This window comes from Lissotriton helveticus, chromosome 1_1, assembly GCF_964261635.1.
Source record: "Lissotriton helveticus chromosome 1_1, aLisHel1.1, whole genome shotgun sequence".
Classification (NCBI taxonomy): domain Eukaryota; kingdom Metazoa; phylum Chordata; class Amphibia; order Caudata; family Salamandridae; genus Lissotriton; species Lissotriton helveticus.
This window is the reverse complement of record NC_136057.1, coordinates 1,240,373,468-1,240,400,398: the sequence shown is the minus strand read 5'-3', so window position 1 is coordinate 1,240,400,398 and position 26,931 is coordinate 1,240,373,468. Positions and strand designations below refer to the sequence as shown.

The 26,931-nt window shown below is 49.9% G+C and overlaps 1 protein-coding gene across 3 annotated transcripts in view; it reads right to left on the bottom strand.

Moving 5' to 3' along the window:
• Positions 1-26,723, bottom strand: part of CELSR1 (cadherin EGF LAG seven-pass G-type receptor 1) — a 543,153-nt gene extending 516,430 nt beyond the window's left edge. For 2 of the 3 annotated variants that reach the window (XM_078679759.1, XM_078679776.1), the window contains exon 1: positions 23,128-26,722. In XM_078679759.1, coding sequence (XP_078535885.1) covers positions 23,128-26,464 — 3,337 coding nt within the window. In that variant the 5' untranslated portion in view covers positions 26,465-26,722. Of the gene's footprint in view, positions 1-23,127 lie in introns of all 3 variants that reach the window. The other variant, XM_078679766.1, reaches the window with a different exon arrangement.
• Between the last annotated feature and the right edge of the window lie 208 nt (positions 26,724-26,931).

Genomic DNA, 26,931 nt, shown 5'->3' with positions numbered 1-26,931 from the left:
GAAAACAGCTAAATACATAAGGGGGCAATTCACGAAAGCATTTACGGGCACGACAAGGAGTATACCCTTTTAGGTACTGTTAGAACTGGCTATTTCTGGTAGGCTAAGGCTGACGCCAAAGCCAGGCAGAAACCACCATTCTAGTCAGGGCAAGGGAGTCACACGCCAAGATAACCCCTGCTCACCCCTTGGTAGTTTGGCACGAGCAGTAAGGCTAAACTCGGAGGCAATGTGTAAAGCATTTGCGCCAGCACACAACAGCAACAACATCCTAGGCACACCACAAAAGGAACTCCACACAAGGTTATATTAAAATAACTTTTGTATTGTCAAAACACATCAGATAGAAATCACACATGTCCATTGTGACAACTGGCACGGGCAATATTCACAAGGGATTATTGACAGGGCCACATGGGCCACTGTCAGAATCAACACTTTTAGAAATTGAAATACTGTCAGAAATTAGAATAAAAGGATACAATATCACTGTAGCACAAATTAGCAAGAATAGCACTCAACCAGTAACTACTGGTAACGGGTAAGTACCACCTACGCAACCCTAACCACCTTAGGAGAATGTCACGCAGGGGACCAGGACCTCACTAGGACCACCTCTACTAGAAAAAACAACCACCTAAGAATAAAATACATTTAGGGGTGTAAGCAAGAACACATTACACATGATGCATCAAAAACACATTCAGAGGTGCAGGGAAGGAAAAACACATGATGCATAAACCTACATTCAGCGGTGTAAGAACAAGGCACATGATGCATCAAAAACACATTCAGAGGTGCAGGGAAGGAAAAACACTTGATGCATAAACCAACATTTTCAGAGGTGTAAAATCAAGGAAGACACATGATGCATAAAAACATTTAGAGGTGCCAGAACGTAACTCAATAGCGCAAAAACACATGATGCATAAAAACATTCAGAGGTGTGAGATCAAGGTGCGTAATCATATTAAATGCAATACATTTCCTAGCACCACATTACATTGCGCCAAACTCACATTAGGCAATTACCATCACATAGATAATCACATTGCGCCTAAATAAAATCACATACCAGCCCCTATCTAATAAAGGGACTAAAGAGCCCTGTGTCCAGAATGTCAGGGCGCGCTGCCATGCAGCGCCAGTCAGGGGTGCGCCACTGGCGCGAAACCTAAACGTTGCAGGTGCCCACTACTTGCTGGGCACCTGAGGACAATCCCAAGTGCCTAAACGGTGCAGCTGCCCACTAATTGCTGGGCAGCTGGAGACTCAAAACTGCGCCAGGGCCCTCACTGGCCCTAGAAATAAAACCGCACCTTCGGTTGGAGCCACACAGGCTCTGCACCTACATACTGTGCACATTAGAGCTCTCTAGGCTCTGCAAATAATGGAGGGGACCAGGGGAGCCACACAGGCTCTTTGAATCACAATGCCCCCGTGGTCGCTGTGCCTACACCGGCACCGACCTGCGCCCCCACGGAGCCTCTCGGGGCTCTAAACAAACATGCCCCCAGGGAGCCTCTCGGGGCTCTAGGCAACGTTGGGGCAACCCGCTGCCAACCGGAGCCGCCCTTAATGCACCACAGTAAAATATGCCCCCCACGAGCCTCTCACAACAAATCTGGCACCTTGAGCCTCTCAGGGCTCGGAGAGCAACTGCTGGGCCTTCGTTGGAGCCCCGTGGCTCAGTTCTAATGTTGGGGCGGCCCGCTGCCCTCTGGGGCCGCCCTAAATGTACCAGCGCCCCAGGGGCGAAATACCAAAGCCCCACTCACCGGTCTCTTGGGGGCTGACTTTGGCTCCTCCGGTCTCCTCCTTGAGGCCGGCGATCCTTCACTTGCGGCGGGCGCGGGCACCGGCAATGTGCCCCGCGCCCCCCCCCCGCCCTCTGCTTACTGCCGGCTGGTGCCTGCGTGGCTCTCCCTCAGCAATGGGAGCCCTGCACCGGCGGCACCGGCAGCCATCTCCCAGGTGCCTTCTTCTCTCCTTCTCGGGCTGCGGGGGCGGGACTTCCGGCCGGGCCGCGCTGCCATTGGCCGGCCGGCCGGCCCGTTTCAGGCACTTGTAGGCTGAGGGATAATTAACCGAGGGGTGGGCTCCCTCGAGTTAAATTAAAAATATAAAAATAGCGGCCAGGCCCCTGGCGGGGTGAGCACCTGCAAGGGGACAAAATCATAAAAAAATAAGCGAGGTGGGCACTCGCCACCGCACCCCCAGCAGGGTGGGCGCCTGCACAGCTAGCAAAGCGCTACCAAGCGCTTAGGGGCAGAATAAAGGGCTCTCAGGCGCTAAGGGTCAAGATGCAGCGCTTCCAGGCGCTGGAAGCCAGCAAAGTCCAGGCAAAGTCCTTCAGCATCCAGGACAAGTCCATCAGGTATCCAGGGCAAAGCAAAAGTCCCCCTATCAGCCCGGGCAAGGCAGAGGGGTCCCCCAGAAGTCCTCCAGGCATCCAGGGGCTGGGCAGAGCCCGCCCCTGGCAGATTCAAGTCAGAAACAAGAACATTTTTAGAGTGTCACAGCACCCTTTTTATACCCAAAATCCTTTGTCTAAAGGGTGCAGGCAGTGTGAGAACCAGCTAGAACTGGTTATAGGGAATTCCTTTCACTGGCCAGGCTAGGGACATCAGACGCACCCCAGGGGGTGGAGCCAGCACTGTGTGGGGAAAACCCAGCCTCATTCAGGACCCTCAAACCAGACGGTCAATCCACAAGCAGGCCCAGGCTCACTCCTCCCCTCACATCAGCATGCTAAACACTCCATTCACCACCGGGGAGACCCTCCCAGACTCTTGGAGCCAGGCTCACTAGCCAGCCTCAGCCAATCACACGCCAGACACAAATTACACAAATATGCCAACCTCTAAAAGTGGCACTTCTACACTAGACACAATCACGCCGCATATACCATTACGCAGCATTCAATCTCACGAGTTCGTACATACCAAACTCGACCCTGCACTCCCCACACATCAGGAACTACCATGGGCATACATATTCCCCATTCATTCCTATGGGAGGGCAGGCCACTCACCACACATACACAGAGAGCACACGCAATTTACACTGTACCACAGTGAAAAAGTGCGCAAAGGCCTAAAATCACCAACACCAGGTTCCAGAAACAGGCTAGGAAAAAGCAAAAAGTTTCGGGGTGAACCTGCCAAAAGGGTCAGGTCCAACAGGTACTCTAAAGTGCCTCTATGAATTGTATCTGAAACGCCAAACGTTAGTAAAAGTGCAAAGAGGGAGCAGTCCTTTCTATTTGTTTAAATTATATAGAACTACTCCGTGAGTATTCCCATTTTCTTTCCATTTAGACGTCATTGGGCCAATTGAATAAGCATGCAAGTGTAGATTAAAGAGTACTAAAGGGCTACTTCAGTGTATAGTGCCATTGCGACCAGGTCCCTAATTCTTTAAGGAGCACTATTTTATGTATCTGGCAATCTTAAATAAATACTACAACCAATGGAAAGTCTGTACAATATATTATAGTACATGCATTTTAACATAAATAACTAGATTGAGTCATTTGTCACTCACCATATATTATTAAAAGATTGGGAACACAATTATTTTCAGAAAGCCAATGAATTAACCTACAGCCCTTAAAAAAAAATAATAATAATAACAATAACAATAATAATAATAAGAATCACAGCGCGACAGTTACAGCTCATTTTTACAGGATTCCACTACATCTGCAATGCAAAAATGAAGCTTGAAAGTCTGCTGCAATTAAGCGAACTTTGGACAACCAAGAACCAGTCACAACCAAGTAGGGATTGAGCATTTTCCATAAATTCATTTGCAATGAATAATGACTTGAGAATTCAGAATTCAAATCCCAGCAGGGGTAATTCAAATTGTCCTGCTTCCCAGACTGATAATCTGAGCACTATTAAATTGGGTAACAGTTACACCTGCTGTTTATACAGCAACAATTATGGTATGTGACGCAATATTGGAAAAATAAACAAATTAGAGCAGCAAACTCTTCATGTTACAGAAGAATGGGATTTAAGGAGCAAGACCATGGAAAACTGGGAATGGTTGATTAGCAACAAGCTCTGTAAAGGGCACGGATCATCCGTGCCACAGAGGAGTTGCACAGCCATATGCACAAATGTAAATGATATTCACGCATAATCCATATTTTCTCCAAGTTCATCCAATTTTTATTCCAAGTTATATTCCAATGTTTACTCGTTTTTTTCACCATCACGTCAAAGACACGAAGTTTTCAAATTTGTATGCATCTTAATACTCTGAGAGTGCCCATCCGGGCTTAATCACAAGCAATTGCTTAAAACTTCAAGGTTCCAGAACAATCCTTTCTACCCAATGCATTTCGGTCCACTTGACCTTCTTCGGGGGTATCTACAATGTTAAAAGCAGGTTTTAATAAATGCTCCATTAATAAAAGCTCCATTAGTAAAAATGCACCAACAACCAAATAATCCGAGTGTCTCTCCTAGTTCATAAGTGCTACAACTAAACAGTGTATATTAACTCTTGCGCGCGCTGTTAGCTACCCCGTCCTGTATTCTTAAACTAGCCCATAAGGACTGCCCCATTTCACATGATCATAATGTGCCCTCTCGGTAAACCTCGCGCTCGAGACAAAGATGGTGAAAAAAACGAGTAAACATTGGAATATAACTTGGAATAAAAATTGGATGAACTTGGAGAAAATATGGATTATGTGTGAATATCATTTACATTTGTGCATATGGCTGTGCAACTCCTCTGTGGCACAGATGATCCGTGCCCTTTACAGAGCTGATTAATTCAGGTGCTTGTTTGGGACGGAGCATTATGGAGTGCTGCACGCTAAAATGGAGAAAATATCGACAGAAACCTTAAACCGGATTAGGCAAAAGAAAAGGGTGTGCTGCAGGACTATTTACAGTGCAGTTTATTGAATCATGTCCCTAACCCTGCCAGAGCACCCCGCTGAACATTGTATACAGATTACAATTGGAGCTACTGAATATTCACGTCAAAGACTCATTCTCTGAACATGAAGGAGCAACATTTCTGGAAATACCAACAACGTTCTTTGGTTTCAAGTGAACACTTAGAGCACTGATTCACAACGTGACACTAATATGTTGTTATTTGTAAATCTTGTAACTCATTCGATTATCTCAGCGGTGATTCACATTGTTTATTTTCATGTTTATTTTTAAGTTTATAAATGCATACAGGGTATGGGGAAACTTAGCACAGTACATTTTGAGTTGCAAGGCGATTGAAGGGGAGGGTGCACTTTAAGAAACACAGCGAGGCACAGAAACCACGTGATAAAGAAACGAACACAGGTGGGTGGAAGGGGTTATAAACCGTTATGTAGAGAGTTAAGAAAACTCAGCACGCAGTCGAAGGGAGTTGAGGAAAGTGAGGTGGTTTAACATTCAGAACGTTTGAGCAGGTATGTTCAAAGATTGATGGTGGGTTTGGAAAGGCAGACGTGGGTTGCACTTTAGTAGATTGTTCACTTTAGTCTCACTATATTTGTCTCGAGCGCGAGGTTTACCGAGAGGGCACATTATGATCATGTGAAATGGGGCAGTCCTTATGGGCTAGTTTAAGAATACAGGACGGGGTAGCTAACAGCGCGCGCAAGAGTTAATATACACTGTTTAGTTGTAGCACTTATGAACTAGGAGAGACACTCGGATTATTTGGTTGTTGGTGCATTTTTACTAATGGAGCTTTTATTAATGGAGCGTTTATTAAAACCTGCTTTTAACATTGTAGATACCCCCGAAGAAGGTCAAGTGGACCGAAATGCATTGGGTAGAAAGGATTGTTCTGGAACCTTGAAGTTTTAAGCAATTGCCTGTGATTAAGCCCGGATGGGCACTCTCAGAGTATTAAGATGCATACAAATTTGAAAACTTCGTGTCTTTGACGTGATGGTGAAAAAAACGAGTAAACATTGGAATATAACTTGGAATAAAAATTGGATGAACTTGGAGAAAATATGGATTATGTGTGAATATCATTTACATTTGTGCATATGGCTGTGCAACTCCTCTGTGGCACGGATGATCCATGCCCTTTACAGAGCTGATTAATTCAGGTGCTTGTTTGGGATGGAGCATTATGGAGTGCTGCACGCTAAAATGGAGAAAATATCGACAGAAACCTTAAACCGGATTAGGCAAAAGAAAAGGGTGATTAGCAACAAGCACACATTTTTATTAAAATGTGTGCGTATAACTGCCATCAGGGTAGTCCATCACCAACACTGTACTGCCAAAAAACACATATCTCCAAATGAACAGACAAGGATTAAAACTGAAGTAATCTGTAACACACAGATGGACAATCTGGAGGACTTTATTATATTCCACTACTGCAGGTCCCAAATGTCTATACAAGCTAACCACTTCCTTACATCTCAGAATGTCTCTCAGATATGCTATGAAAATAAAAATGCCCATCCCAACAGATGTCTCCACTTCAGCACCATAACTATGCCAAGCGCGACGGTAAAAGAGCGCGCTTCTAGGGCCCGGCCCCCCCGGTTCACGCCCCCCCTCCTTTTCCTCCTGTAATCTGGGGGTTGGGCGGATCGCCGCGTGGCCTCCGCCCACCCATTTACTTCCGGGTTAGTCAGTGACGCATTTCCGGTGAGGTGCGAGGGGGGAGGAGACCGGGGCCTATTTAGGGGCTCGGGTCAGTGACCCCGGTCTCTTTGTCCCCCTCTTCCTCGCCGGACCGGCTGCACTCGCCCGCGACCTGTGCCTCCGCACTTATCCCTAGTTTATTTAACTTAAGTTCCCCCCGTGCTGTGTGGAGGTCAGGCGGTGAGCAGTCTTGAGGCGGCTGTGACGGGGAAGCGTGCAGGCGAAGGAACACTGCGGTGTCCTTTCGGCGGCGACTCGGCACATCAGGTAAGGGGGTGTATGCGGCGAGGGGGGCCCCGGGCGTAGCTGTGGGGAGCGGGTGCAGCGGCGAAACACAGCGCTTCGGCTCGGAGCCCCGGATTCCCTTCGGTTGCGATCGGGGGCCTCCGGTGTCACTTCCACGTGTGCGGGAAGCCGGCGAGAGGACTACAGGAGGGCCGCGAGTATCGCGCACCAGGCGGTCAGGAAATTAGTGCGGGCGGTCTTGGTTGATGCGGGGACCAGCCTAAGATTAGCGAGTCAGCCTGGGAGCAGCGTGCGAGTAACCATAGCACGTACTTAGCACAAAGGAGAGATCGGGCAGTCGGGAGGCACGCAATAAGCGATCGCTGGGAACTCGAACATACCTAGTCACAGGATGCCTGGAAGGAAGGGTAGCCATAAGTGAAAGGATACTGATCCTGAAATCGCGCAACTGCTGAAAATGGTGTTAGCCAAGCTGGGCAACGGCAATGGCGATGAGTGTAGCGAAGAGGAGCTAGAGGCTCCTGAGGACCCAGCACCTGTGAGCATAGGGGAGCGCCCACGCAGAGAAGGTGTACCACCCAGGGCAGCTTTCCCTCCTTTAGTTAAGAAACCTAGAGTTCAAGGCAAGGGGAAAGGGGGGGCAAGCACAGAAAAGGCAGGGCTCAGGCCGCGAAGGTGCCAGCATGCGGGGGCGAGAGTCCAGTAGGTCCCGCCATCCCATCCCCGCAAGGATTAACGCCCTCCCCTGCACCCACTCCAAGCAATTAACCAAGGGATAAAAGCACGAGCGCGCCGGCTGACCCGGTAAGGACAGCCCTGGCAGAGATTAGGGAAGCCCTACAGGTATTGGCACCAGCGGAGACGCCGGTTGAGCCACTTAAAACGTTGGTAACCCCCTCCCCAGCACCTCAGCAACAGATAAGTGTGCCGGTAGGGGTGACTCAAGACCACACAGCAGGAATACTAGCGACGATGGCCACCCTTGTGAGCCAATTGGCAGCGCCCCCGGCCAGCCCCGGGTCTAATAATGCGGCAGTGGCTCCCTGGGTGCCCCCGAGATCGGCAGAGCAGGTTGCACTAAGCAATATACAAAAACAATTAGCCCTCTTGGTCGAGGCCCGTGACAAGACACCCATTGCACCTGGGCTTGATTTCCCTATGGCGACAGGTTCATCAACACCTTTGGGAGGTAAGACTGGGGACGAACCAGGCAAGGCCGCTGAGGGGCTGGTGCTGGCTGGGGGGGGGCAGAGTAATGTGTTCTCAACCAGGGACGCTAGCCACCCATGTTTCCAGTGAAATGGAAGAAAAAATTTGGAAAGGGGAATATGTGGACATATTCGCGCTGATTAGGCCAAAGAGGCGGGAAGTGGAATACAAGGAGAAAGAGGGGGAGGAGGGGTCCTTATGGGACAGAAAACCTAGAGTGGAGGAGTCATTTGCCAATTGGTTGGAGGGTTTTCATGTGTTTAATACTGTGATACTGGAGAAGAAGCCAGAGTTGGCAATTTCATTGGTGTTCTACACGAATAAGATTCTGAAGGCCCATGCGTCCCTGGGTGGGACAGCGTGGTTGGACTACGACAGAGACTTTAGGTGGGCGAAGGCGGCCAACCCGAACATAGGGTGGGACCAGGTTGAGGTTAACGTGTGGTTAGAGAGTGTTAACAATAGGGAACAGCATACCAAACAGCCCTTTCGGACATCTCAGGGGGGCCCAGGGGAAAAGAAAGGTACATGTTGGGCCTTCAACAAAAAGATGTGCACCTGGCCCACGGGGCAGTGCAAGTTTAGACATGCCTGCTCGTTCTGTGGCCACCCCTCACACCCAGAGTTTAAACGCATTAAGAAATCAAAAGAGCGGGAGGGGACAGGAGGCAGGGACGTCAAACCTCCACAGCCTTAAGCTTCCCTCCCCGGTGGACATTGGGAGAGTGATCCTTTGGCTCAATCAGTATCCTGATAGGTCAGCAGCCAAAATTCTCTACTTAGGATTCTCTGAAGGCTTTCGCATCCCGGCCCACGATGTAGCTCCAGTCAGCCTTTGTAACAATCTGTTGTCAGCGCGCAGGCACCCCTTAGTAGTGGCCCAGAAAGTTGAGAAGGAGCGCGCCTTGGGGCGTGTTGCGGGCCCCTTCCCTTCCCCTCCTTTGGCGGGATTTGTTTGTTCCCCACTAGGGGTGGTGCCTAAAAAGGAGCAGGGGCAGTTCAGGATGATACATAACCTGTCAGCTCCCCGCGGGACGTCTGTTAATGACGCCATTGACCCAGCCTTGTGCACAGTGACTTACTCCTCCTTTGATGCTGCCTTGCAAAAGGTGAGGGCCTTGGGGCCTGGGGCTATCATGGCCAAGACAGATATCGAATCCGCCTTTCGCCTATTGCCAGTACACCCTGATGATTATCATCTATTGGGGTTTCAGTTGAACAACCAATTCTACTATGACAGGTGTATGCCAATGGGGTGTGCGGTTTCGTGCAAATACTTTGAGACCTTCAGCTCCATGCTGCAGTGGGTTTTTACCTTCAGGACTGGGTATGAGGGGGTGGTGCATTACTTAGACGACTTCATGGTCATGGGGCCGGCTGCCTCAGAAAACTCTGTTAGAGCCCTAGAACAGCTAGTAGCTTTGTTTCACGAATTCCGGGTCCTCTTTGCGCCAGTGAAGACAGTGGGCCCAGAGACATGTATGACCTTCCTGGGCATTGAGATTGACATAGTGGCAGGGGAGTGTAGGTTGCCCCTGGACAAGGTACAGGCCTTTTCGCAGGCCATTGAGGATGCTCTGCTGGGACCTAAGGTAACGTTACATCAGTTACAGGTTCTGGTGGGCCAGCTCAATTTCGCCTTGAGGATAATTCCCATGGGGCGCCCATTCTCCAGGTCAATTGCCAGGGCAATGGGGGGTTGCAGCACAAGCACCACCGAGTACGCCTAAGGGCCGAGGTTAAGGAGGATTTGGTGGTTTGGCGCAATTTTCTGAAAGACTTCAATGGTAAGGTGGTGTGGCCGGCCCCTATGGTGTCTAGCCCTGATCTGGGCTGGTTTACTGACTCTGCAGGCAGTTGTGGCTTTGGGGCCATTTTGGGCCCGTCCTGGTGTGGGGCGCAGTGGCCACCAGAGTGGCATGAGGTGGGTTTAACTAAGAACATAGCCTTCCTGGAACTTTTCCCAATTGTTGTAGCAGTAGCCATATGGGCTGAGCGATTCAGGAACAAGTCAGTGATCTTCTGGTCTGATAACATGGCAGTGGTAGAGGCCATCAACAGGCAGGGGGCCTCGTGCAAGCATGTGTTGAGGTTGTTAAAACACTTGGTGTTGGAATGTCTAAAACTAAATTTAACATTTAGGGCGGCACACATACCGGGGGTTGACAATCACGCTGCTGATGCTCTGTCTCGTTCAAAGTTGCAGGACTTTCGGAGATTCCACCCGCAGGCGGAAGAGCGGATGACAGGGTTCCCTTCATCACTGTGGACGATTGGAGCCCCGCGTTAGCGGGGCTGGTAGGTGCCTCTCTGAGTGACAGTACCAGGAGAGCATATCAGCAGCATTTCAATTCCTACAGGTTGTTTGTGCAAGGGGCCGGTATACCAGCACTGTTTTCCCAGGAAGCGATATATGGCTTCCTTCAAGTTTTAAGGGACCAGGGCAGGGCGGTGTCATACGCAAGGGCGCACGTGTCAGCGATAGGTTTCTTTGCCAGGCTAGCAGGGGAGAGGGACCCAAGCTCATATTTTGTGGTACAAAAGGCCCTCACAGGGTGGGCCGGACTAGAGGGGCCCAGGCGAGACTGCCGGAAGCCGCTGGATATTGCTACATTAGGAGGCATCATAGGAGTCCTTCCCAAGGTGTGTTGTTCCCGGTTTGAGTGCGTCTTATTTGGCTCAGCCTTTACATTAGCCTTTTATTGGGCCTTCAGAGTGAGCGAACTGGTGGGTTCTTCTAGGACAGATCACGGGAGGGGCCTGTAGTTCAGAGACACATCAGTATCGCCGAGAGGTTGGTAGTGGTCCTAAGGAAGTCCAAAACGGATCAGGGTGGGAAGGGATCTACCATTCAGTTGAGTGCGGTCCCCGGGGTGATCACATGTCCAGTTACCCAGTTTCAGGAATATTTGTCCTTGCGCCCTGCCATGGGCGGGCCGGCCCTGTATGTACACGAGCAAGGCCATTGTCTTTCCCAATATCAATTTAAGGCAGTCTTGGGCCTGGCGTTAGCACAGATGGGATTGGGGGCCTCTGGCTATTCCTCGCATTCCTTTAGGATTGGGGCAGCCACTTTGGCAGCGGGGGCAGGCTTGCCTTCCAGCATGGTGAAGAGGGTAGGGCGCTGGTCGTCCAATTGCTTCAGGAGATACATCAGACCCGAACTGTTATGTCTGCATGTTGATAACCTGCCAAAACTTGTGTTGACTTTTCTATTTCTATCTTATGCAGTAAGATGCCCGCAAAGGTGGTGTGGGTATTGGGGCACTCGTTCGTGCGGCGCGCCATGGTGCGGTTGCGGCGAGTCTAGAAGCCGGTGGGGTTGCGCGGAACGGAATTCCTGTGGCGAGGCGTTGGGGGCCTGCGTATTCGGCACCTACGGCGGCTCGTGGAAGAGATAAGAGACCAGGAAGGGCCGAGGACTCCTGACTTGATCATCCTTCACTTGGGAGGGAACGATATGGTGGACAGAAGTCGGCAAGCGGTCAAGGAAGCATTGCTGACGGAGTTCGCATGGTTGGGGCGAGTCTTTCCTTTGGCAAAAATAGCTTGGTCTTGCATGATCCCGCATAGCACCTGGGGCCCCGGAGTGCGGGCGAGGTCCCTGAACGTGTCAGTTCGGCGGCTCAACGGGGAGTTGGCCAAGTTGTGCTCAGAGAAGGGCCGCTTGTGTCGGATTCCACACAGGATGATTTCTGGTGAAGCAATGTACCACCAAGATGGAGTGCATTTGTCGGACTTGGGCACAGATGCTTGGATAAAAGGACTTTGGTCATTTGTACAGAACGTAGGTGGGGAGGGTGACAGACCTAAGGCCCTTGGTCACCCTTGTGACGGTAAAGAGACCTACGAACATTGACATTTACTCACAGAATGGATGGGAGTCCGCCCTGCGTACTCCCTAGGCCAGCACTGAGGGGGGGAGACGGTAAGTTCTCCACTGGGAAAAGGTGACCACCGGCTGGGGAGGCTAGGGCGACAGGTTTCGAGCCTCCTGGGTTCCTGGGCAGCCTGGTGGTCGGGGTGTGGGCCCCGGAATGGCGGACAAGGATCAGAGGGGAGGGCCCATCACTCCAGGGCGCAGGTGGGTTGCACCTGGCGCAGTACCTCTACCCCCCTTAGGGCTGGGGGGGTTTCATACCATCTTTGAATGTCAATTATTAAAACTGTGTTTTCTAATTATGCAATTTAACTTCTTTGTCATGTTTATGTGGTAATGTGTATTAAACATGGCCTTTTTAACCCACGCAAATCTCTGGCTGGATATTCATGTGGGTTGGGGATTCCGGGTGGGGGCGGGGACGTGCTGGGAGGATCCGGGCCCTATATACAAAATCTCAGTGGAAAACTCACAGAAGTAAAAAGCTAAGCAAACTATTATGGAGGGGACACGTTAATGACCTCCCACTGACATAACCCGGTCTACTCATAACATTCTAGTTACCTACAACCCCATACCTCCCCATGCATAAACAAACAATCATTGGTATAAATGCATGGCTTGCCCTTTGACCAGGTCCCCCCTGGCACCTCTGATCTTTCTGGGCCCTCTAAGGCCCTATCCTACAGCAGGAAAAGAACAATCACACATATGCAAGTCCCTGCCCTCTTTACTTTTGCCAGAGGTCTGCTCACCCCATAGGAAAACCTTACCTAGGGTACACCCCCATCACCCACATGACACCTACTCTATGCAGCCAGACCATGTTTGGTCCCCTGGCACAGACGGCATCCTCCAATCACCCCAAAGGGCTACTGTCCCTTAGCGCAACTGTGCATGCGTGGGAAGGTGGGTAAGGCCCACGACGGCGCCCAGCCCCCTGAAAAGTTGCAGCTTCTTTACCGATTGCCACAAGCACCCTCTTTGAGGTCCATGTGACACCAGTATTCTCTGTGCCGGCATGTGAGATACCCAGGTGACCTGAACTGTCTCAGCCAACCATGAATTTTCCCCACCCCAATACGACAAAAGGCAAAAATATAACGTAGCACTTTTCTGCAAATAGAATTAAAACAGAAAATGATATAGCCTTCCAGCACTTGAAAAACATCATGATATAGAAATTAGCATGACTAACCTATGCTCCATCAACTCTACTGACTTAAGGGATGGGTGGGTGGGGAAAAGGATTTGCCTGTCCTGCATCGGCTTCCAGTGGCCACGGGTGCTGCCCACGGCAGCTGGAGGTGGTGGTCATGGTGAGGAGGGCAGGACAAAGAGTTCGAGCCCTACCTATCACAGCTTTTAACTGAGGTAGCTGAGGTTACGCCCTCCCACCACCACCAGCCTTTGCAATAACTCCCCACGGCACTAGCTGTTCAAAGCAACCAGAAAACTGAAAACCAGAAAACTGCACGCTTCTCTCTCACACTTCACCATCCACAAACTGTAATACACTGCACCCCATAACATGATCACCGCACCTCGTGGTCATCACTCAGGTCATGAAACACTTCCCACATAGGACCAAAACAAAGACAGTGCAATACAATACAATCAGAATTAAGAACATTTGCTTGAATGCGCGAAATGTGGGTGTAATGTACGCCAAGCGTGCGCACACAGTGCACCTGGAATATGCGTTTAAAAGGAATACCAATTTAATCGGACCAAGAGTTAGTAATACTGTAGCACAAAAAGTTCCTGTAACGAGTAAATACTTCTCACAGCTGGCAAAGTCTGATAAGGGGGGGGGGTTCTACTTCTAGTCAAGAAAATTTGTATAACGTCATTCTGTGCTGGCAGTCTTTAGTGCATAATTATGAATTTGCCACACTTTTCACATAATTCACCATCTTTTAAGTAATTTTCACATTTCAACAAAAAAAATTCCAGCTCAAAACCGATCAAAAGTTACTTAAAACAGAAAAAAAAAAAAAGGTGGCGCCACAAGTGGTAATGCACATGCCAAGCCACTGCAAAAGTCAACTGGTCGCACTTCATGTGCTGATTGCTGCATTTATGTGCTGAAAATGTAATAGTGGGGTGAAACTTTCGCCCAGACAGAATTAATTGTGCTAAAATATTGAAATAATACTGCCATGTAAATGTGCCACTTTATGCCACATATTTTGCCTTTTCATCCCGCATAATTTAGCCAACCCTGCTGCATAATTTGGCCACTCAGTGCCGTATAATTGCAGTGAACAGACTTATTATCTCTAATTTATCAAAGGCATCTAATGAAGGTCAGTGAACCATACAATTCTATTAGCCATTTAAGTGGGAAAATGGAATTCATTATTCTTCTATCGCGGTGACCACAAACGTCTGTCTGTTGTTCACATGGGTCTCACAATCAAGGTGGCGTGGTAGTTATACAAAACAGAGACCACAACTATTCTCTTGGTGTCTTCATAGTCGTAAACTGCATTTTTGTAAAACCTTTATTCACATTATCATTAATAACAATCCGCCAAAGAGTCCCCGTAATGTTTAATAAGGTCATATATGCACAATTTACTTCAACATAAATGCTGCATGTCATATAATTAAGTTGTTGTAACATAATTACAACAGATGATACTAATGTATCAAATGCCTCTCTAGGACAAACAGAGGTCTCACACACAAAAACGCACACCACTCGGTGGGGGTGAACAGCCTTTACGACGCGGCTGTTACACCGCCGTGCCGTTACAACGCGGTCTTTTCAACGCAAGTCGTTACCACGACTTGTGCTGGAGGGCGCTGCAGGACAAGGAATTTTTTAATTTACTATCCAACACCTTCCCTACTATACGTAGGCTGGTGTTGGAATAGTAAATTAAAAATTTCCTAAGTCCGCACCCCCTCCAACGCAAGTCGTGGTAACGACTTGCGTTGAAAAAAACGCGTTGTAACGGCACGCGTTGTAAAAGAACGCGTCGTAATGCCATACATCCCTCCGTGGGATTTGCTAACACATATGTTCCACCTTTAGACCACAAAGCAGCGTTCAGACCAATGACAGGTGAAGCACTTAAGTGCTCAGGAATTTTGACAGAGTACAAAAGCCTTCCACACACTCAAGCAGGGAAAACAGATGGGGCAACCTTTAACACTCTGAATAACAATCTTCTGACCCAAGAAGGACAAATTAAAGATAGATTCCTTCAGGGCAGCCTCTTGCAAGGTGAAGCACCGGGTGAAGGCACCCGCTGATTGGATGTCTTCTGCAATTTAAAGGCTTCACGTTTGAATCTACTCATGCTTGACTCAGCCTTTCATCTTTGTGAAGTTCATGAACCCTTGAGGAGGTGGGTGACAGTAACAACCACTACAAGTGGGAAGAGGAGTTTCTCATCTTTTATGTGTCACATAAATAGTCCTCATCCATATATAGTGCCTTGGTCGTCAAGGAAAGATAAAGTGCAGCCAGAGACGTAGAAAAGTGCTTGGGCGGGCTACCGTTCAAGGTAGGAGGATCTCCCCGCAACAGCGTCCATCCTGCCACTATTGAGTTTAAGGAGTGATGAAGTATCATTCAAGAGCCCAGGGCATCCGCCGAATGAAGCGTAAGGGTGTATTCAGTCTGGCTAATTTTTGCATGACCTGAACATGTTAAGTAAAGTTTCAGGGAGGTTAGACAGTTCGGGGAGGGCATTGTATCTAGTTTGTCCAGGAAAGAGCGAGGCACTTCAGCTACTCCTGTTGAGTCACTGGTGCTGAAGATAAACATATTGGTAACCTGTCCCTATAACAGCACCACCAGGCCTCCTCCAAAAACCTAAAGAGCATCTGAATGTAAAGTATAACAGCTGACAAACACTTGCACTATTGTGTCAGTGTTGGAATAGTCAACGGAGGCCCTCGGGTTAGCTTGACCAAGACGACAATCCTAATTGCGGTCATCGTTTGGTCATCGCACACTCCTCCGCATTCCTCAGCTTGGCACTTCTTGGAAAGAGGCTAAATGAAGGGACATACTGAAAGTACAATTTGTTTATAGCTCTGAATTTAGTCTGCATATAACTTCTGGTTGGCTGCATCCTGTGGTACTGCCAAATGTGAGAGCCTGTGTTCCCTTTCACAGCAACATCATGAAAAGGGAAGAGAGTGCGCATTCTCAGTTGACAAACTGCGTTTTCAACATGGAAGTGGCTGGGAAACGGTAGAAAACCGCCCGAGAGCAATGCATTTTTTTACCAAGTCAAAATAAGCCCTCAATGACAGAAACATTCAGTCTATGATTACTATAAAATTCAAGATGGCAGTTAAATGATCTACACTAGAGTAAAATGACACCCTGTAAGTAGTAACAATGGAGGTAAATGCGAGCCATGTGGTTCGAAAATACTGGGTGAAGTGTGAGCAGTAGCACAGGTTTAAATTGGCACTTCCAAGAGTGGCATTGGAGAGAAAGCAGTGCCATACATGTGCAACTACGTCTGTCAGTGTATACAAGTATAGATGTTTTATTCTTAACTTCCCATCTATGTTCTCTTACAGACATACATCATCCCTTTTTGTAGCGCAATATCTAGACCTCAATATTCTGGTAGTGTACCATTTTCCGGCTCCAGACGCCTACTTATAAACAAACGTGTTATGAAGGGAGAAAAAGCTTATGACTAGCAGTACTGCTTGTCATCCAAACAATATGGTACATACTCTACAACAAAACACAAAAAAATGAATTTAATTCAAGTGCCGCACGACATCATTTATTTATGTGGTGTAAGTAGTGCAACCTACTCCCCGGTCTGTGTAACAGCAACATACTTTGTAAAAACGTCTAGACTATACCTCTGGACCTTTATGAAATATATCACAACAATCTGGTGTGATAGTTAAATGTGCACGGCTGACCTCATACCTCCATACAAAGGTAAGAGCAAGAGAAACAAAAGTGTACCACCATACATATTTAAAACATTATAAATAATGTAGGCCTACTTTGTTTCTTGAAAGCGGGTGGCAGCTTAAAATGTCTGCCTTGAAATGACTTGTACATTTAGGGAGGTAGCGCTCCGCCCAGGACGCAGCACTAGGCATGGGGGTCTGACAAACACAGACAGAAAAGGAGAGTGCCAGGTGAACTACTCAAGTCATCAAATTCTGCACAAGCCCTTTTCACAACCGTTTCACATGGAAAGTCGTTTGCAAGACATTTGGTTTACTTAGTAAAAAAAATTGCTATAACTATGACAGATGCTTTTGTACTTTCAGCCATGCTGCAGAGTATCCAGGCAGCTGCGCGACATGGCTAAAAAAACGGAGACAATAGCTCTCGCACTGGGGAAGAGCTATTGGCCTTGCCAATGCTTGTTGTGAACTAAGCATGTACATGCACGCACCCTAAAGGGAAACTCGATCATTTTACTTTTCGTCGTTTTGTTTTATGTAAACGCCATGCGCAGCTGGAATAAAACAAAGCCAGCACGAATCATTTTTTATTAGACGTGGCATCGTTCCCCGGTGGCTAGACACATATCAGCAGTTGAAAGATAAGCTACTGTTAAGACTTGAAAGAAGCTGGTGTGGACGTCACTGCCTGGCACTTTAAGTACAGTTTAATATTCGTGTTTGACTTCCTGGTGCTCATAAAATTGCACTGGTGATTTTCAGCAGGGCATATTTTAGACGAACGTCCCCCCTCCCAGCCTTCCCTCCATGACTTTTCACCTCCTTGATTTTGACCCATCTGATTTATGATTTGTATGAGGTTCATAGGCCTGTAGTGCCTGGAAGGGTTAGACCTGGCTGTCAGTGAGCTGTATCAATAAGATACAAAACTAAATGTACATTTAAGCTAGGGCACTTAACTCCTTCCAAGTTTTCTTCTCAGGTGATGCCACCCTGCCCCAAAGTGAAACACGTGCCAATATTTCTATTGTCACCAGCCTCGTTTGATGTAAGTTTTTGTCAGAGTCCCTTGGTGCGTGAAGAGAAGAACCCTTCCCTTGATGGTTGGTAAAACTGCTCCTCTGCGGCTCTGCGATGGAGACAGGCACATAGTGGCTTTTTGCCGCGGGAAACTCCTGCTTTCAAGGCAGAAGTTAAAGTGCAAACAACTTAAGGACGGGGCCATGAAAAGTAGGCACTGCAAGTGTCACAGGTGGAAAGAAAGAACTTACAGATGTTGTCCCTCCCTCTCGCTCGCTCAATGAAACCAAGCCGAAAAGAAACAGTAGTCAGCACAAAGTATATTGGGGACCCACCTTTAGGGGCACGTCGGTGTATTTCCGGTTTCTGTATGACCAATGTATAACTATATAGACAGATCAAAGTTCCCATCGTGTTAAACAGATGAAACATTGTTGAGTACAGTGCTATACATCATCAAAGGTTTCCCTTTCTAGATGTGAGGCCCCCTTTGCTTCTTCTCTCTATCCCCATCACTCCCTCTCTTTGCCTTTCACCCCATTCACTTCTAGATCACTCCCATGCTTTCTTTCTCTATATTGCTCTCTCTCACTTTTCAGTATCTCTGCCTCCCATTTGTCCACTTTTCTCTTCCTGTCACTTTTTCCAGTTGTCTCTTGTTTTCTTTCTAGTTTACGTGCCTCCTCGTTGTCCCCATATGACCCCTCTCTTTTTCATGCATCTCTCTCTCAAACTCGGTTTAACAATGAACTCTTCCCGACCATTTATTATTGTGTCTCTTATATTAGTCTGCATCAAAGGTATTTTTTAAACGTTAGCCACACAACATTACGTATGCTGTGCGGTGTGGCTAAAAGAAACACTGGCAAAGCCATAGGTCACAAAGATGCGACCTAATGGAGTTGTCAACGCTTTTTAAGAAGTGAGGCAAAGGCAGGAGAACCAAAATTCCCAGGATGACAGTCTGGCTAAGTGTGTGTGTGTGGGGGGGGGGGGGCTGGGGGGGGTGAGTAGAGAGTAGGTCTCAGCTCTCCCCTTGCCAAGGTCCATGACAGAGACAACAGATGCACCTCTCCATGCCAAGTACAACCTCTTGTGCTTGAATGGAGCTGGAAACAAGTGGCGTTGATGGCTGTCACCAGAAGAGGTCTGTTCTTGTGCAACGAGGGCAGCTTCACGTGTGCAAACGTGCATGCCAAGGGCGCATTTACTTGTATTCGCCTGCGGGCACTGTGCCTATATAACCCATAGTCTAAACAGTGGAAAGAGAAAACAGTAGCACGTTGACGCATCAGCCCGCCGCGCGCTCCTGATAGGCAGGTGGAGCCTGGAATGACGCGCGCCCGCCCGGGGTGTCCAGGGAGGGCCCCCGCGCGCGCAGAGTTCCACAGCTGCGGAATGTGGGGCCACTTAACCCGAGTGCCATTATGGATGCTGGTGCGGTGCCTAGTGGATCAGGTGTTTCTGTAAATCCCCATGAACCACCAGACGAACCGGTCCCCTGTCTGCCATGAGAGGGTCCGGTGCACCCTGGTTTGGGGAATGGGGGCAGGGAGAAGCCTGCAGCTTCCCTGGACAAGGCGGCAAACTGCTCCTCGCTCGGGACGGTGGGGTTCGAGCTGGATAAAAGCAAGGGGCACATTCAAGAAGAAACAATTGACTCAGCAAAAGCAATATTCGCCCCAGGAAAAGCAAACACAGTTATTGCAATGATGATAACGACGGCCATAAAGGTTTAGTGCTTCCTCTGCACAGTATTCAGCAGGTGTCTGTCTTTCACACATTAAATACCATGTAAAATCACTTTCACTATAACTGCGATTCATCAGACGTGAACGGCGTGGAGGGGTGTAAGTGTGTCCTGCCTGCTACCCGACAGGATCACGAGACATGACGAGAGAGGCGTAGCTATCAGGAGTTCTGCAGGTTCAGTGGCACCGGGCCCATGGATCTGAGGGCCACGGGACCCCAATTATAGCTGTATTTTACTACCACATTAGGGGTGGGGTACATTTTATGTAATTGAATTAGGAAGACAAAAAAGAAACTCCATTGGTGACCCTCCCCCTCTCACGGAACACAGTGACAACGACAGACACGAAGGCACGTGCACACCTGGAGCCACTAACCCAGGGGTGCATGGTGATGATTAGTGCAGTAGGTGCAGTGGCAAGGGGGCCGATGGGTCCACTGCATCCGAGATATTGTCTTGTTTTACCACCAGACTGAGGGAAATAAGACCCAATTTTATTGTTTGCATCAGGACCCTGGGCAGCCTCGCAACGCCCCAGCAGTGGCATGTAGATAAGGGGTGGCACGGGCAATATAACCAGACGAGGGTGCTACCAAGGAGGCCCACGCCATCTACCCGCCTTCTGCTATTCTAAACGTTTCGCCCACCAACTCTGTTCCTGCATGCTGCAGCCCACATTTACAATGATAACATTAGAAACTACGAGTCCCACAATGCAATGTGCGAAAAACCAGCAGTGGATTCGATGGCTCACTCGGATACCCAAAAGTGCTACGACACCATACAATTGCTACAAATTAGCGATGCAAATGATAATATCATGAAACAAAGGGCTTCTGCTTAAAAATCGATTCAATTTTTTTATGCCAGTGTGATGATGCCACCTATAAAATGGGGCAACCTGGCACCTACGAGTCTCGCAGCCTTCAGAAAACACGCGGCAGTTCAAGGCCAGAGCAGCTACCCCGTGCTGCACAAATAACAAATCAACTTATCAGAGCCAGCCAATTGCAACTCTTACCACCAGCACGGGGTCACAGAAAGTCTACTGACGCGCTTCTTCCAAAAATCACGTTGTGCTCAAATCTGCTCCACCAAATGTAACTTTTTGTCAGACCAAGGAGAGAGAGTACCCCCACTAAGGGAATCGCTTCATGGTCGCAATTTCACGATATCTGCTAACAAAAGCATATTACCAACGGCCGGTGCTTTATTTGTGAAAGAAAAAGTGCCGATGCCCGAAACTCGTTAGAAGTCTGCTGCGGGTGCATTTAAATGTCGGTGCGTATAATACCAGGACTGGGAGTTTCAAAACAGCCGCTTTAATCCACCAACGGACACTCCCTCCCCATTATTCCACTTCAGCAAGTTCCTGTTTTCAACTTTTCTGAATGTTTTGCCCTCTTTCTCTTCCGCCTCCCATCGGTTCTATGCATTTGCCCCCATTTGCGCTCGGTAAATAAGAGATACGGAAAAATAAACTTCATCCCGCAAAAAGAAGTGCCGGTGCCCCCACCAGCAGCCACTGGCCCAAATTAAGCACTGCTAATGGCTTAATCCGTATGAGGACACAATGAAGTCCCACTGACAAGTTCAGCCACCTCCTGCTGCTGCTGCAGCAGCGCTGTGTTTTCGGTGATCTGGGCTGCAGTGTTTCTATGTTCGTTTCATAGGGTCAGCTTCGAGGAAGGAAGGATGCCCTCGGAGTTTAGAATGCCCAGAGGGTTGGACTGAATCACGCCTGCAGCTTTTAGGGTGGTAGATCTGCTCGCTGGTGTAAGCTGGCTGCACAGGGCACTTTTTATAGATCAATAAATCCACGTGGGACAACTGGGTCCTGTAGAGTCCATTTGTGACAGGTCAACTGGGACTTTTCACCCCAGTAAACCACCCAAAGTGACAGTGGAAAGGTACAATTTACCCTGGCCAATGAATGTGTTCATAATAGTTATGACTTCACAACCTAAAACATTTGGTGGGTAAAAACTACAGCTAGCTGAACTAGTGACACGTGCCATGGGGCCCATGCTGAAAGACATAGGAACGGAGAAAGCGGACATTGTGACTAAAAGTGTCTACCAGGAAATGTGTGATGCGAAATAAACACTCAGCAACAGAGACCCACAATTACCTCCTGCCAGGTGGTTACTGGCATGTTTTTCCATTTCCATACCGGTACTTACAGCATTACTGTTTCCGAACACAATCTCACAGTGCAGGGGTGGTTGTGCCGTCATCTGACCCCCAGTGACAGTAAACTTTACACACAATGTTGCTATTTCAGGTGCCACGTGTCTGAATTCCATCTGACAAACAGGCAACACACCAAGCTCTCTTCGCGACAGCTTTATCCCGAGAACACAGCAAAATACACACTTTCTGGGCAGAGTTGGGAAGCAGTTATGAGCTGCAGAACTGCCAAGTAGCCCCACGTCAGTTGTGACACCATCAACCAGTTCTGACTTTGTAGCCAAAGGCACTTTGCATCATGCATCATGTAGTCTAACTTTTTTTGTATAATAAGCAGTGCTAAATTTAGGCAGGTGGTGGGCACCAGGACATCTTTTTCATCACCATACTTTGACCCAGAGAAATCAGGAGAAAGGCAGGTACAAGAGAAAGAAAGAAGTAAAGTTATGAAAACAGTGGCCAAAGCACCCATTGCACATGGTGATCCCCGATAGATTCATGGGACCAATAGATTGAAGAATGATGGAATGGAATACTTCCTGAATAAGCTCCTGTTTTCTCAGATTGATTCAAACATTGCACTTCATGTTTTTTTTTAGCTGTACCATTAACCAACATACCACGACTTCCTGGGGAATAATGGCTGCCTGACATTCTCAACAGAAACTAGCCCAAGTGCAACCGCGTCATCACCATCAACAAAAACATAATCACCCACGTGGGAGTCTCTGCGTGTTTCACTTAGAGGTGTTGAAACCACATAAATGTGCTCAAACCCGGACCACACAACTCTGCTGCAAGCTAAAAAACACTTACTTCTTTAACAATTGTGCAACCCCTGAGGACTTCCTGATGTTGAGAGGTTTTCGCTTGGGGTTAACCTGAGTCTTCAATGCCCCAGCATGCAAAGATGGATTCTACAAGCTTCCAATCGAGCCTAGCTTGCCATCACTCCATGTGCCACAACAGAAAAGCCACAGATCACATCAAATGCATTAATAACAAAGCCTTCTTTTCTGCAGAGCCCATCAATTCACTTTGATGATCAGACAATGGTCTCTGCTCCCACCAGCTAAAAGCTCACAGAGAAGCTTGAAACTTATTTATATGAAATTCACACTCAACGATTTCACAGAGGTTTACACGAACATCTTAAATGTTTGACGAATCCATAGTGGCTAGGGCACAGTTAATAGCCTTTTGAAACTCTCCTCACCATATGTCAGTCTGAGCTAGGCCACCCCACCCACCTCTAGCATGAAAAAAGTCAGAATTCTTACCAGAGACGGAGACCCTCATGAAGGCTTCCAGGGGCCGGTTGTTGTCCAGGTCTCGGCTGAGCTTCAGTTCCCCTGTCACTGGGTCCAGGATCAACAGATTCAGCTCATTCCCCTGGATGAAGGTGTAGTGCAGCTTGTCCGACACGTCTGGGTCATAGGCCGGGATCTTCCCGATCACTCCAGATGGGAAGCTGTTAGACTTGTTGGTCACATAATTGTTGAAGAGTATTTCAAAATCTTCCAGCACCGGATCGTTGTCATTTTTATCCAAAAGACGAATGTGGACGGTGGCTCGACTCACCAAGGGGGCCGAGGTGGCCTGGACCACAATGACATAGTCCGTTTTCAACTCATAATCTAAATCCACCAACGCAATAAGGTCTCCGTTAAAGAGATCCAGCTGGAAAACCTCTGGAATGTTGCCCTCCACAATCTGGTACATGATCTGAGCATTGGTCCCCTCATCGGGGTCAGAAGCCACAATTTTTGCCACAATCGACCCAACTGGGCTGTTCTCCTCAACGTAGATGTCAAACTCGTCCCTCTCAAACACGGGTGGGTTATCGTTGATGTCTAAGACAGTGATGTGGATATCCACAGGAGCTTTTAGCGGTGGACTGCCCTTGTCCACAGCGAAAGCCCTCAGGGTGTAGACAGGCACATTCTCCCGGTCCAGCTTGCGGGCAGTCCGTATGATCCCAGATGTAAGCTCAATGTAGAAGTCTCCTTCCCCATCATCCCCTCCTTGGAAAGTGTAGGTCACCCTCCCATTGAGCCCAGAGTCCCTGTCAGTGGCCGAGACCTGCAGCACACTGGAAGATGTGGCCACATCCTCAAAAACAGAGCCCTGGTACCGGTCTCTTAAAAACTGAGGGGCATTATCGTTGGCATCCAGGACAAGAATCTCAACATAGGTGGTATCTGACTTCTGAGGAATTCCATTATCCTTGGCGGTTATTGCCAACGTATATGAAGCCTGGTCCTCATAATCCAACTCCATCTGGGTGGTAATCGTTCCAGTGTCTGGGTCAATGCGAAATTGGGGTATGTTGTCCTCCATGATGTACGTGATCCTTGCATTCTCGCCCGTGTCCTCATCCGTTGCGCTGATGGTAACAATGGATGTCCCCACAGGCTTGTCTTCACTGATGCTGACCGTGTAGTGGGAGCTCTGGAAGACAGGTCTGTGGGTATTGGCATCGGTGACATTGATATAGACCTGGACCATGTCGGAGCGTGTACCATCGGAGGCAGTGACTGTGAGCACATACTGCCGCTCCTGCTTGTAATCCAGCGGCAAAGCCAGTGTGATGAGTCCACCTCCACTCTGGCTGGTGATGGCAAACCGGTTCCTGGTGTTACCGCTGGTGATCTGAAATGTCACCACACTGTTGACGTCCTTGTCCACGGCGGTGAGGGTAAGCACACTGCTACCCACCGCTGCATCCTCGTTCAGCCTCAGGTGGTAGACTTTCTCCGTGAACGTGGGGTTGTTGTCATTCACATCCAAGACCGAGATGGTCACGCTGGCCGAGGAGGTCATGACTGGAACCCCATGGTCTCTTGCTTCCACCCCAAAATTGTAATATTCCACGGTCTCCCTGTCCAGCTCAGAAGACACACTGATCCAGCCAGTGTTGTTGTTGATGAAGAAAGGGAAGTCGGGTGGTGTGTCCACGAGCCTGTACTGCAAGCGGGCATTGTCCCCAGAATCCGCATCATTGGCCTGGATGTGGACCACTGAGTAGCCAATGGGCACATTCTCCAGCACCGTGGCCTGGAAGGGAGTGCTAACAAATATGGGTGCATTGTCATTGACATCCACCACCTGCACCACCACCATCCCCGTCGTGTTGATTAGGGGCGGCCTCCCGCCATCTTGAGCCTTGATGCGCAGACTGTACTCGCGACTCGTCTCGTAGTCCAGTGGGTTGATCACATCGATGTTGCCGGTGAAGGAGTGGATGAAGAACTGCCCCTTGATGTTGCCACTGACAATGCTGTAGTGGACCTGGGCATTGTTACCCTGGTCTCGGTCAGTTGCCTGCACCTGCAGAACCTGGGTGTTGATGGGCACGTTCTCGGGCACCTGCACCACGTACCTCTTCTCGGTGAACTGTGGGTAGTTGTCATTCTCGTCCTCCACCGTGATGTAGACCGTGGCGGTGGCACTTTTGGGGCCTGGGTCCTTTCCCTGGTCGGTGGCCTCCACGATGAGTTGGTAGCTGGCCTGGGTTTCGCGGTCCACCACCGCCCGTGTCCTCACCACCCCAGTCTTGGAGTCAATCTCGAAGACCGCCGGCCCGTCGCCTGTGCCCAGCAGCTGGTAGAGCATGTTGGCATTGGACTGCGCATCGCCGTCGGTGGCACGGATGGTCAGCACCTCGTAGCCCAGCTCCAGGTTCTCCCGGATGCGCTCCCGGTACTCGGACTGCTCGAACTGCGGCTGGTGGTCGTTGGTGTCGCTGACAGTGACCGTGAGGTAGGTGGTGGCTGTGCGCCGCGGGGTGCCCAGGTCGGTGGCACTGATCTTCAGCACGTGGGTGTCCTTGGTCTCGCGGTCCAGGGCCTGGCTGGTGCTGACGGCCCCGGTCTCGGCGTCGATCTCGAAGTAGTCGTTGGAGCGGCTGTCGAAGAGCGCCTCCATGGAGTACTCGAGGCGCCCGGCCTCGCCGGGGTCCGGGTCGGAGGCTCGGAGGGTGATGACCCGGGTGCCCGCCGGCTCGTTCTCCGGCACCGACACCTGGTAGCTGGGGAGCTGGAACTGGGGGCTGCTGTTGGCGCTCCTCTTGCTCAGCCGGGCCCGGGGGGCCGCAACCTGTGGTAACGGCCCTCCGCCGTGCACGGACTTTAACTTCAGCCGGAGCCGGATGTCCCCGTGCTGGCCGCAGCGCAGATCCACCTGCGTCCTCTCCCCGGCCTGCAGGCAGGTGTCCCGGCCCCGCAGCGCCCCGCAGTCGCCGGAGCAGTGGCAGCCCGAGCCCTCCAGGGCCGGCAGGGCGGCCAGCACCCCCCGCAGCAGGCGGCCGGCGCGCAGGCAGCCGGGGGGCAGCAGGCAGCGGACGGTGAGGCGCTTCCGCCGGTACTTGATGAAGCAGTCCTGGCCGTGCATGTGCACCCCCAGCCGCAGGCAGGCGAACGAGTCCGGCCGCAGAAGTTCACAGTCCGGCCGGGTGGAGGCCCCGAGCCCCCGGCCCCCCGGCCGGCCCCCGATGTCTATGCGCTGCAGCCGGTCCAGTGTGCGGTCCTCGGTGGGGCGCGGGTCCGAGGCGCCGGGCGGCAGCAGAGCCAGCAGCAGGCAGAGACCGCAGCACAGGAGCGGCGGGGGCCGCAGCATGTCCAGAGCCCGCCGCGGGAGCCCTGCCCCGCGGCCGCACAACCCATCCACCTCCCGGGGCGTCCCGCAGAGCCGAGCAGAGCAGCCTGGACCCTCGGAGCGGAGCAGCAAACTTTAAACTGATTCAAAATGGCTCCGGAGCGCGGCTCGCACGCCCCCTCCGCCGCCTCCTCGCAGGGCGGATTAGCATAGAAACCTGCCCGGCCGACAGACAGACTGCGGGACACTTGACTCGGAGGCACCTGCGGAGCCACTGCCCTCCGCGGGACGGCCGGGGCAGTGCAGACGGTGGGCCTCCTCTCGCGGCAGCCTCCGTGGGAACAAGCACCTCCAGGTACCTCAGTCACTCCTCACTCTCCACCACTGCCCTCCACGGGGCACCTCGCTCTAGTCACTCAACACCACTGCCCTCCGCGGGACAGCCCTGGGAGTGCAGGCGCCCGGGAGACCTCACTCTGGTGCTCTCT